The sequence below is a fragment of the Urocampus carinirostris genome, chromosome 8 (assembly GCF_059441175.1).
Source record: "Urocampus carinirostris isolate Australia breed hairy pipefish chromosome 8, RoL_Ucar_1.0, whole genome shotgun sequence".
Taxonomy (NCBI): Eukaryota; Metazoa; Chordata; class Actinopteri; order Syngnathiformes; family Syngnathidae; genus Urocampus; species Urocampus carinirostris.
Window position 1 is genome coordinate 30144521 of NC_142356.1, and position 13496 is coordinate 30158016.

Here is a 13496-nt window from a genome sequence, read left to right on the forward strand (position 1 = left end):
TCTTTACTGACTCCCCGTCCTCAATTAAAATTCCCGCAGAATTGAACATTTTAAATGTGAGTCTGTTATTACAAATATTAAATGTCAAACATGGAAAAGGAGGTACTTTAAGGGACAGTGTGTATTATTCAGTGCCTTTCCTCTTTTTACACCCTACGTCATCGCCGGATCAGACAGGATGGTTGCACTTTGTGACACAAAACAGCGGGAGTAGCATTTCGAGTTTGAATGGAAGAAGATTTGTATGTTGAGTTGCTTTTTAGGCTCGCAAATTACAAAAAAACATGCCCAGATGTTCGGTGTACAAGTGCACGGATCACAATTTAAGGGAACACATTTTTTTAATTCCCTGAGGGAACAGGGGTTTTCAAAAGCACTGTAGGAGTCTTTGACAAGAATCCATTAAAATAACTGATATAGGAACGAGGACAAAATTAGCCATGTCTGCGTTTGCAGTGCACATTTCATATCTGGTAACAAGGCATAAGCTAACCATGAGGGGCCCCCAAGAGTGGTTAACTTTTTTGGTGCCAACATTCTCCTCCCCATTGGCACTTTGTGTGTCCACTCAAAAATACTTCTACAGAAATACAAAAAAAATACTACACAATGACTACAAACTAAATAACATAGTGCTTAAAAACAGGGACCTCATATAATATTTTGCATTCATTCTGAAAATAATACAAATGTATAGAATTACTATAAAAATACTATTACAGTAATACTATATTACAAAATACTACTACAGAATTGTTTACTCCCAAAATACTATTGTGGAAATACCACAAACAATCGTCAAAAATACTGCTTCGGAGATACATCAAATACACTTTACTGAAATACTTGAAAAAATACCAATACATAATACTATATTATAAAGTCACTTAAAATACTCCAGTCATGCTACAAAAATACTATAATCATTAAATTACTATAATAATACAATTTTGTATTTGTCTGGGTTTTGTTTAATAGATAGATAGATAGATAGATAGATAGATAGATAGATAGATAGATAGATAGATAGATAGATAGATAGATAGATAGATAGATAGATAGATAGATAGATAGATAGATAGATAGATAGATAGATAGATAGATAGATAGATAGATAGATAGATAGATATGTAACGGGTGTAATAATAACTTTTATTTTATTGAAATTCCTGCTAAAATTTGTGTATAGTTTTTGGTAAATGTCCTGCAATGCTGAGTCCAACAGTGCCATCTGCTGGTATGGGGTGGGGTTTGGTTTTGGCTTCTAACATGTGACCAGGAGGCGGGGTTTGTTGTCAGTTTTACCAGAGTACTACAAAGGTAAGACATATCTTTCGGTGCTCCACAAAATAAGTTAATTTTAAACTTTATAACCCCAGCTGACAAATCTCTCACCATGCATAGTAATGTGATTGATATTGTCAAGCTGGGGTTATAAAGTTTAAAATTAACTTATTTTGTGGAGCACCGAAAGATATGTCTTACCTTTGTAGTACTCTGGTAAAACTGACAACAAACCCCGCCTCCTGGTCACATGTTAGAAGCCAAAACCAAACCCCACCCCATACCAGCAGATGGCACTGTTGGACTCAGCATTGCAGGACATTTACCAAAAACTATACACATATTTTAGCAGGAATTTCAATAAAATAAAAGTTATTATTACACCCGTTACAGATAGATAGATAGATAGATAGATAGATAGATAGATAGATAGATAGATAGATAGATAGATAGATAGATAGATAGATAGATAGATAGATAGATAGATAGATAGATAGATAGATAGATAGATAGATAGATAGATAGATAGATAGATAGATAGATAGATAGATAGATAGATAGATAGATAGATAGATAGATAGATAGAAAGCGTGTTGAAGCAGTTCTTCTTTTGTACAAGAGGTGGCAGCACAACTAAATATACATGCTACATGTTCATCGAGGACGTCACAAAATACCTTCGCTCGCGCTGATGTTTAAAAATATTGCAATGGCCTTTAGTTGTGGTTGGGGACGCTGTCGGCTTTGTCATAAATACATCCCCATAGCCCCTCCCTTTAAAAACAAGCAATTGTGGGGGATTTTCCCTTCCTCAGCCCCCTGAAATTTAATATACTTTTCCCGACAAATTATCTTTTTTTTTAATGAAATAAAAATGAGTCACTAAAAGTTATCCTTGAAGTGCATGTACGTGCGTGTGATTGCGGTGCGAGTGAATGATTGTGTGAAAGTTGTGAAGAGCTGTTGCCATGGCTACAAAAAACAAGGGACTTTGCCTACTTCACACCTCACAAAAGCTCCATGTGCACTTAAAGAGTGTGTAAAGCTGCACATGCGTGTCCATTTGTATGTGTGGGTGTGCACGCGTGGGTGCATGTACAAGGAAACAGTAAAGGAGCATCCAGGAGGTCTTTATGTTGCATTCGTTAATCCCAAATGATGCACAGCTTAACCCTGTTTTCACACATGCACGCACGCACACACATAGCAGATGTCCTCTCACTCTCATCACCTTCAGCAAGCACCCTGTGTGAGAAGAGGAAGGGTGGAACAAAAAGAACACATCAAAGAGAGAGAGAGGGATGGGAAGCCATAGGATGAATGAGTGTCACGGTCAGAGCTTCTGAAAAGTCTTTGGAGCAACATGCAGAAGAATATCAACAAATTTGGGGAACACCTTTTTATTTCCAGACATTACATTTAACAACAAAAAGAAGAGGGCACAGAAGAGGACATGCATCGTCATCCTCTGTTGGTATGTCTGTAAATGAGAGCAGCCAAAGAAGAAGACAAGGAGACCTTGCAAAATGATACTTTTTTTCATTTTACTGCCATTACTCGTCAGAGGACAGGTGACTGTAGACTTGTCTTCAGGATCTGTGGTGAATGGCAGCAACTTTTTCAACATGAGCTCACCGGAACCTTCTGAGACCTCTGTGGACCCAACAAGTACTCTAGATGGTGAGGCAGCCATATTAGAAGCTCAGCTAGAGGACGACTGGTCACCGGCAGAGACCTTCCTATACACCGGGGACACGTACACCGTGGGGAGGGCGCGCTGTTCTCGGGCCTACAGTCCTCCCGGACAGCCGGGGCCACTTCCGAACAGCATTTTTGCTACCCTCCGGCCGACCCTGGATTCACTAGCCAACACAGCAAACTTCCTCAATATGATCTTCCAGGCAAGCGACCTGCGTGAAAGTTCAGTGCCTGAAGACATCGAGTGGTACCACGCCCTGGTCCGATCCATGCTGGAGGCTGCCGGGCCGGTGCGCCGGGCCCTGCTCACATTTGACTGTGACCCGACAAGCAAAGCTCCCCAGCTGGTGCTCCAGGCCAGCCGTGGCCCCATCATGGGAGCACCCAGTGTCCTTCTCCAGGACCTATCTAAGACCTGGGAGAGGCTTCATCCACCGGCTCCGGCCCCGGACGATGGCTGGTTCAGAAACTTCAAATTCCCAGATTCAGCCCAATACCCTAACCTCGCCAAGAGGGTCCTGCTTAATGACTTGAGTACCTTGGAGACCCCCAAGTGGGGTCAGGGCGACAGTTACGTAAGCAACAAGAGTGGCGTCCGCTGGGCCCCCGCCCCCTACCTGGACTGCAAAGATGGGCGCTTTGTACCCAGGTGGATGCTTACCTTGTCCACCGCTTTTTATGGCCTCAAGCCCGACCTCACTCCTGAGTTCAGGTTTGCACACGCATAACACATTTCCCCAAAACAAAAACAAAAAAACAGTATCATACCTAACAAGACCACAACTTTATGCACTAGACTACAGCTTTTCTCCCCTTAAAAACACCAACTGATATTTTTTAAAATGTACCGCTTTTCAAAATTCAAACACCCAAAAAAAATTGAAACCATAGCAATAAAACGTCCTTAAGAATCTAGCGCGGTACTTTAAGAGAGAAGGCAGAGAGACAAACAAAAACAATGACTGGTGGATAATTAAAAGAAAAAAAAACAACAAAAAAAAACAAGGCTGCATGAGAAATTTCCGGCCGACCCAAACGTAATGATTGTCAGGCTCGCGGTTGGACTTATGATCTTACCTCTGGTTTGGGTTATTCCTGTCATAAGGTGACCTCTTGTTTATATAAACCCATTCAGTACATCCAATGCCTTATATGCAAGTTTGTTTTCCTCTTTGGCATGTCACAATGAACCTTTGACTTGTAGTACAGAAACAAATTAAACACGCTAACTCTGTCCAACTCGTTAAAAAAGCCTTAAGAGAATTGGTTGATTTTTCCATTACATTTTCATTTTTTTATTATGACGGCGAATTGCCACAGTATATCTGTACATACAATGTGTAAGCCCATGCTTCTCGCAAGTAATGCATGGGCAGACTTCATAAGCACACACGAAAAATTGTATTTTATTTCTTGTAAAAAGTTGGATGCAGAAGCAACAACATGATAGGCAAAAAGTAAAGCGGAGACCTAAAGACACATTGAGAGACAATGAGAGATACCTGAACAAGGGACAAGAAGCTGAGGGAGAGAAATATCAAGACACAAGTTGACATGATAAGTCTTGTTGAGATACCCATTAGGAAACCCAAAATATTCAAAAACGTCTGAGCCACAAACCCTTGAGGCCTAGACAGACAGAACATGACAACTATGAATTGAGCAACAAAATCCAAACTTTTTTTCCCCCCTTGCAGGCAGCGGCCATTTTGCAATTTGCTGTCAACTGAGAAAGTTGCAAAGTTTCTCAGGGCTCAGGAAAGTAATCAAAGCATAGTTAAATAAATGTCCTGATCTCTGATGTGATTGGATGATACTTTTAAGCCGCTGGAAAGTGGCAAAATGGCAACCCCTGAGAAGGAGAAAAAGGGGTAGACTACACCATTTTCAGGGTTGTCTAACAACTCCTTATACGTACTGGGATCAATAACCAAGATTTGTCGTGTTCTAGGGGTGTGATTCGCTTGGACGTAGACATTCAGGACATGGATGTGGACCAGTGCAGCACCCAGGAGGGATGGTTTGCAGACACACACCAGTGCAATCGCACCAGTATGGAGGTAAACGACAACATATTTAAACTGCTGGCCTATTTGCATCTAATCGGCAGTATTATATGGATACTAGTACGCTTCTTGAACACACTTACATATAAGACAATTAAGTAAAGTCAAGTCAAGTCATGTTTATTTGTATAGCCCTTAATCACAAGGAGTCTCAAAGGGCTGCACAGACTACAGATTGCAAACTACAGACTGTTAATACACCATCTAAAACCTACATAAGGTAAAAGGCTAAACACACTAGTTGTATATAAAATGTAGGAAAGAAAGTTTCTTTGTCTTACCTTGACTTATAAACAAAGTCTATGTGCTGCTTCTTTTTTAATAAAAGCATCAGTTGATAGGTAATCCTCCATCATGAAAAAAGTCAATGCAACGAGAAAAAAAACCTGATGGATGGCTTGACTCACTGTTAGCTTGCTCATGCTAACACTAATTCTATTGTTTGGGGCTGAGGTGTGCACCAAATCAGAATCCTTCATCTCACTATTGCCCTCTGTCATGAGGCAAGAGAATTGTAGGCCTCACCCCCATCTGCAGACGCTCAGCACAATAATTCATTTAATACTATTTATATTGATAATATTCATAGATACTGTGAAAATTTAGCGATTTTGAAAAAGAAAATCCCCAAATTGTAGCGTTAAATGAAAAAGAACGTTATCACTAAATAAATATAATAATCTACAATATTTTTAGATTTATATTTTAATCATGTCAGTTGAGTTACAGCCGCACCTGCCTCCCCTGACTGCATGATATTGAACTGTAGACTATTTGGCATGTTGCTGGTGCTACCAGGACGAAAAAGGTTTCCAGTTCAAATTTAGAATACAATAAAACACATACCTAAAATGTTAACCAAAATCTGGGACAGTACTGGATCAAAAGATACTTTTCCTTTACTACTTCTATATGTCACTAAAGCACAATAGTAGAATTGCTCCAACCCATTGCAAAAAGTATGGAATCACAAGTCTTAGGCAAGCCCTGACTAAGACATTTTATTCTGTAAAAAAAAAAAACTAAGATCACAAACATGAAATAATTGTTAGATCATTCCAAAGTACAACATATTGGCATTCAGAAACATTAAAATAAATTAAGAAACATTGCTATGGTCAGTAAATGTTACTTTTATAGAGCAAGTGTAGGGAAATTTTGAGGAATCATTGGAAACAGACGAAGAAATAACAATCAAAACATATCACTAGTATCTGGGCTTAAAACATACTTCTGTTCTATAGCTTATGAATAACCTATATTTCACGTTGACAATATCTGTGTATTATTTGTTATTGCAACATCCATTCCTCAGGTTGAGGTTTTTGAGTTTTTCCTTGCCCCCACGTAGGTTTTAGATCAGGGGATGGTGTAATAATAGTCTGTAATTTGCAATAATCTGTGGTCTGTGCAGCCCTGTGGTCTGTGCGGCCTTTTGAAATTCCTTGTGATAAATAGCTATACAAATAACCATGACTTCAGTTGACTTGACTATTTAGTTGCTCCACCGCGGCTTTTATGACAGCTTGCAGTCTCTGAGGCATGGACCTGATGAGTGGCAAACAGTATTCTTCATCTGGTGCCAACTCTTTTTGATTGAAGTTGGCAGATCATCTTTGCAGGGTGAAGCCTTGCTGAAGACAATTCTTTTCAGTTTCCACCACAGGTTTTCAATTGGGTTGAAAGCTGGGCTATTAGCTGGTCATGAAATCGACTGGATGAGTCTTTCTCCAAGGAATTCTTTCACAGTTTTTGCTCTGTGGCATGATACATTGTCTTGGAAAATGACTTCATCATCCTCAAACATTTTATTAATTGAAGGAATAAGAAAGCTGTCCAAAATGTCAATGTAAACGGGTGCATTTATTGAGGATTTGGCCACAGCCATCTCTCCAGTGCCTTTGCCTGACATGCAGCCCCATATCAGTAAGGACTGTGGGAATTTTGATGTTTTCTTTAGGCAGTCCTCTTTGTAAATCTCACCGGACCGGCACCAAACAAAAGGCCAATGCAGTTTTGTGACTCATCACTTAAGATAACCTTCCAGTCATCCAAAGTCTATGATTGTCTCTAATTAGCCCATTACAGTCTTGTGCTTTTCTGTTTAAGCATCAACAATGGTTTCCTTTTAGCTTTCTTGTATAAAAATACCATTTCCTCTGTCACATACGTTGACTCCAACTTCCTCTTTATTGGTCTTGTTGAGCATTTTCTGTTTTCAAGACATATGGCCTTTAGTTGTTTGTCTTGATGCCTACAAGTCTTCCTTGGCCTACCCATACACTTGACTTTAACAACCTTCCCATGCTTTTTATACCGGGTCCAAATCTTCGATGTGGCTGACTGTGAACAGCCCACATCTTTAGCAACTATATGAGTACAATTACCTTATTCAAGAAGTTTGACAATCCTATCCTTGGTCTCAAGAGACATATGTCTTTTTGGAGCCATTATCTTGCCAATCCACTTAGTCCAGGAGCCCTCCAGGGTTTGATAACTGCACTGTTTTTAACTGAGCAGACTCAATCTAAGCCAGGTGCCCAATTAAGGCAAGGAAATTGACTGGGTGTGTCATTATTTTCTACTCAAAATGCACTAATTCTATATTTTTTTCTTCAAAATTGAGTGATTCCATATTTCTTTCCCTGCACGTGCTCTATAAAAGTTCAGTTTACTGACCATTGCAGTGTTTCCTTTTTCCAATTTCTTTTAGTGTTTCTGGATGCCAATATGTTGCACTTTAAAATGACCTTACGATTGTTTCATGTTTGTGATCTGGGAATAAAATGTCTGAGTGAGGGCTTGCCGAAGAATGGTGATTCCATACTTTTTGCTAGGGGTTATATATTGTAGTTGACAACTGCATTAAACAAGTACAATTTTCAATTTTACCAGTTAGTGTAAGTGCAGTTGAACAATACTGTGTGCCTTTCTTGTCTGAAATTAGAAATATATATACCTGTTCTAATTGTAACAGCAGAATGACTAGAAAACTCTTTGCAGAACGGCCTGCAAGTCCCGAGGCAACATGACTGCAGTAGTTGAACTCTGTATAACAATAATATTATTCAAATGTCAATGAATGATAACCTTTACTTTGTAGCATAATATTACCCTGACAGTAACATTCTGTATTTGTCATGAAGTGATAAAAGGCAATTAAGTGGTTTTACAATTTCTATTGAGCTCCATTTATTTTCTTCACCCCCCCTTTTTGTCTTAGCTTGTGCTCAATTTTTAATGTGTTTTATTTAAGTATAATCGTTCTGTTAAAAGAGACTTACTACTGTATTTAATAGAATCCCCTAGAAATTCCAATCTAAAACTAATACTGAAGGCCATTCAGAGCAAACTGAAATTTGGGATTTAAGAAAAAATACAAACCTGAATTTTAATAAAACAATTGTACTAAATATCGTATCTCCTAAACTATTTTTGCCCTGGTAGATCCATTCATAATTCCAGCAGTGACTGTTTCTCCAGCGATCTATTTAAAGATGGCGGCTGCAGATGCTCTGGGGGATTATGGCATTAATCCAGCGCGGTGACACATTTCCCCTAACAGGCAGAGGTCTGAAAGTATATCATTTATTTCCAAATCCACCGTGCACCTTTTGCCTTGCCTACCTGCAGGGTTTTGCAGATACACAAAGTGTGTAGAACCTTTTATCTTTTAACACCAATCAAGACATGTAAAACACATTAGTATTCACATTAAAAGCTAAATACTTACATACATTCATATTTACAGTAAATCTTTGATTTGTCTATAAATGAAGACTTGTTAAATTTGTCTTCAGTCTTATACCCACATTAACTGAGTCAATGCCAAGTCTGATGTCACATTTATTTGTAATGCCCTCAATCAGAGTCTCAAATGGCTCTACAGGCTCTCGTGTGTGATAGTTAAGACATTCCCTGATCTCAAACCTACATGAGGAAGAGGAAAAACAAAAACAAGAATATGCATCAGGAAAAATGAGAAACCTTGAGAAGGGAAAACACTTGGGTTAATCACCGTTCCTAGACAAGCATGCTGAATTGGATGTCGAGTGGGCACTGATAGAAAACACAATATCAACAATAAACATAAGCACCAACTAGGGGGTTTTGCACAAAACCAAGATAAGGTATTACGGTAAACCGCGTAGTGTTTGTTATCTTGGCTGAATTTAGATTCAAAAGGTTTTCATGAAAGCAGGTAAAATTAGGCTGAATTACTATGGCGATTTATTTTCTATGGCTAGCCTGCTACAGACCAGGCTAACAACCAGGCTAGGATTATCCTCAGAGGTACAACCTTCAATTAATTCTAATGTATCGTGCGAAAAAATTAGTGGGTTTTATAGCCTTACCATGGACTTTCTTGATACATTGCATTATTTTAATTTTTTTGAATTAACATTACACATGTAGTATTGTAATTTCAATAATATGTGCAATGGTCTTGTTATAGGCAAGTAAAATTCTGTAGTCATTTATGTAAAAAACTTATTTCTGTCAGGCCATTTATTTTGTTGCTATGCCAATTAAGGACGGTTGTCAAATTGACATAATCTCTGTCTCTGTCTCTGTCTCTGTCTCTGTCGCTGTCGCTGTCGCTGTCGCTGTCGCTGTCTCTGTCTCTGTGTCTGTCTCTGTGTCTGTCACTCTCTGTCTCTCTGTCTCTGTCTCTGTCTCTGTCTCTGTCTCTGTCTCTGTCTCTCTCAATCTCTCCCTCTCTCTCTCTCTCTCTCTCTCTCTCTCTCTCTCTCTCTCAATCTCTCTCTCTCGATCTCTCTCTGTAATATATATCCTCTTGCACTATTTGCGCTACTGTAAAATACTATACATAGCCATAATTATTTAGTATATTATTAGTACTCAATACTCCAACTCAATACAACATTTTATTTATATCTGTACATTCAAGGAAACTGTGCGGGTCAGATGTATCGACATTTCGTTCTGTATACACGTGTACTAGAATGACAATAAAGTAGATCTGAACTGAACTGAACTGAATATATATTATATATGGAGAGAGATAGTTTGTTTTTATGAAGGATCAATAGAATAAAACAAAAACAAAGAAATGGTGAGAATTAAAATTAGAAATTGTCTTTAATGTTATTGACAATAACATAGTTAACATTGTTTACGATGAGATTAAACATGGAACTCCAAGATAAAAATGTAATAAAGACTCAAAGGAGAAAAAAAATCGATGAAATAGAACATTTGGATGGCAATCAAACGTCCCGCATGACAAGCAGAAATTACACCACTGAAAGATTGCAAGTCATCATATTTTATAAAAAGCATCCAGTGTTATTGAGCCCGTGTCTTTCTTTCTTTGAGTGCCTGTGTGACCGTTTTTTTTTCTTCATAGTTTCTTTCACACCTCAATACGGCGCTCTTGTTTAGCTGCTATAAAAGACAATAGGCGACACTTTTCCATTTTCCGATCCATGATTTGGTGATGGATCCTAGGGGTCTATTTGACGATGGTTGACATAGCCACTTATCTTTGATCTGGCTAAACAAACGTGCAACAGACTAGATCAAGTTATTAAATTAGTCTGGATTTATTTTTACACTTCTGTAATTCTGGATTCATGCAAATTTGAATGAATGCAACAACAAAGTTTCCAGGTGATTACCTGCACGAGATCAAGATGCTGGTCTGCAAACTCCCAATACATGTGATGTCCCCTCACTCAGCAAACAGCCAGGCAGCAGAACTAGACAAGAAAATAAAAGTAAAAGGTCTACAACTCTGCATCTATCATTAGCAATAAAATATAAATATGTCTTAAATCTGAATTCTAACTCTTCCGCTGAGGTTGCAATTCTTATCTCTGAGGGCAAAATATTCGACTGCACCTGGGTTGTAATACAGTATGCAGATTTACTCTTTGCTCTTGAAATGGATCTACCACTTACCAGAAATGTTAAAATGTTGTTATAACCAAACAAAGCCTCAGTTTCTGCATTATCATTTGAATGTGGTTACCCTAAATCACAGGTGTCAAACAGGCGGCCCGCGGGCCAGATCAGGCCCGCTAAGGGATTGAATCCGGCCCGCGAGACAACACTCAGAGAAGCGCAAGAGAAAAACAAGCTGCAGGTTGAAATGTCAACTTGATGTTGCCAAAGCCAGGTGCCTCTCACAAAGACACTGTACTTGTTTTTATTTCTCTCTCTCTCTCTCTCTCTCTCTCTCTCTCTTTCTCTCTCTCTCTCTCTCTCTCTCTCTCTCTCTCTCTCCCTCTCTCTCTCATTTTTCCACCCCTTTTCTTCCACTCTGTCTCTTTCTCTTTCACCCTCTGTGTCTCTCTTTTTCTTTTCCTTTGTTGTTCTTTGTCTCTTTCTCTCTCTGTGTCTTTTAACCTCTTTTGCTCTAACTTCCTTTTCCCCTTTTCTCTCTTTTCTCTTTCTCTCTTCATAACCTTTGCGCTTTATTTTCTCTTTTCTCTCCTTCCGTCTTTCTATTTCTCTTTGGATTTCTTTCTTCCTCTCCCTTTTCCCCCCTCCCTCATGAATTTTTATCTTTTGTTTCTCACGCTCTCTCCCTCTCTCTCTTTTTCTTTCTTTGTCCTGCCTTCTCTCATTTTCCCTCCCTCTTTCTCTTATTTCTTTATTTCTCTTTTTCTTTCTCTTTAATCTACTAGTCCGGCCCCCGACAGAATGTTTGTTCTATCGTGTGGCCCCCGGGTTAAAATGAGTTTGACACCCCTGCCCTAAATGATGTTGCTTGTATCCCGATATCCCCACGCCAACCAAGGCTTGGCTAACTGAGCAACTTAAAAGCCCTGCCTCTTTTCATTAGCATCATTGAAGAAACTAACATGTTAAAGTAAGATCATCTTCATGCTGCAGCCACAACAAAAAGTGTTTTGTCATCTGGCTTCCCCTTATTTCTCTGTAGTGAACTAAGGCTCAGCTAAGTAGCTTAGCACAATAACGCACAGTGTTAGAGCATCAAACATGTTGCTGTGTGAATATAAAGGACAAGAGTTAAGTTACGTAATAATAATATAATCCATATCACATTAAAGCTCAGCCTATGCCATTTGAGAGGGGGGTTATGGGAGATTCCGTGCGTGTGTGTCTGTGGTAGTTGGACATGTTTCCTTCAGAAAAGGATAAAACACTCAGCCATGGTTTTACATGTCCATTTAGCTTTTAACTTAGATTAGCAAACAAGTTAGAATGTGCGTGCGTGTACACACAAGCGTCCATGTCAGTACCAGCTGCGTAAAAGAGACGTCAACTCTTCTTGCATACTGCTGATCATCAAATAATAATCAGGTTAAACGTTTGAAAAAATGTGAAACAACACACAGACGTGTAAAACGCAAATTTATCAATTATGGGTACCATTCAGTATACACCGACTATGACGAAGTGGCAAATCAAGTCAAACGAGTTCTCGGTATTGTTTTTTTTTCCGTTGCAAACTAAGCGAGCGGTTTGATGCTACCGTGCGCTTGCATCTGCCGCCTCGGATTTCATGTGGTAGTTGTGTTGTGAAAGGAAGTCCGTCTCTTTTTAGAGAACCGGCTTTTTCGGCTCAACTCATTAAAGAGAGCTCTCAAACGGCTCACTTGCTTTGATGCATTATATCACGAATCATTATTGTTGTATAAAGAACTTTAGAAAAAAAGGAAGTATAAAAGGAGAAAATGAAAAAAGACAGGTTTGTGGTTATCCCTTTAATCAGTATATTATATATATATATATATATATATATATATATATATATATATATATATATATATATATATATATATATATATATATATATATATATATATATATATATATATATATATATATACCACAGCCATATCCCCCCTAGTGGGAGGTGGCTAGAGTCATTTCTGACTTTTTTTGGGAGATTGATTTTGAGGAGGGGATTCCCAGTCCCCTCGCTCAACCCAACTGAGGTGTTGGGAGTCATTAGGTGACCAAACCCCCCCTATTTCAACCCCCAATGCTGAACGCCAAGCAGGGAGGCAACAGGTACCAATTTTTAAGTCTTAAGTATGACTCGGCCGAGGTTTGAACCACAACCTCCCAGTCTCGGGGCGGGCGCCATACCCCCAAGGCCACCAAGCTGGTATATTACCAATAGTAATTTAATGCAGAAAATGAATTAATAATTTGAATAAGAAAATGTATTATTCTACTTAATTATATTTGCATGTATTTTTTCCTTCTACAGTGAAGGTCCAAGCTACTTAATTTTTGAACTTTTTTTTATAACAAACCTCATTCATGTCGAGCAACTCAGTATCTAACAAAAAATGTTAATTAATAATATGTAAGATATAACGAAACACATGTACAATATAACGTGTTAAACTACATAAATAAACACGTTTGAAAAAAAAATTTGGTGTAAGATTATTTTGTATTTTGTAAGGGAAAATACAACATTTTTTAAGGGCATTGAGCCGTGGA

At 38.6% G+C, this 13496-nt stretch overlaps 1 protein-coding gene across 3 annotated transcripts in view; it reads left to right on the plus strand.

Moving 5' to 3' along the window:
- The first annotated feature begins 2593 nt into the window (after positions 1-2593).
- gpr179 (G protein-coupled receptor 179) overlaps positions 2594-13496 on the plus strand; it is a 28143-nt gene continuing 17240 nt past the window's right edge. Inside the window, exons 1-3 of one of the 3 annotated variants that reach the window (XM_088342290.1) lie at positions 2594-2758; positions 2849-3694; positions 4934-5042. In XM_088342290.1, coding sequence (XP_088198416.1) covers positions 2910-3694; positions 4934-5042 — 894 coding nt within the window. In that variant the 5' untranslated portion in view covers positions 2594-2758; positions 2849-2909. Of the gene's footprint in view, positions 3695-4933; positions 5043-13496 lie in introns of all 3 variants that reach the window. The other 2 variants (XM_088342289.1, XM_088342291.1) reach the window with 2 other exon arrangements.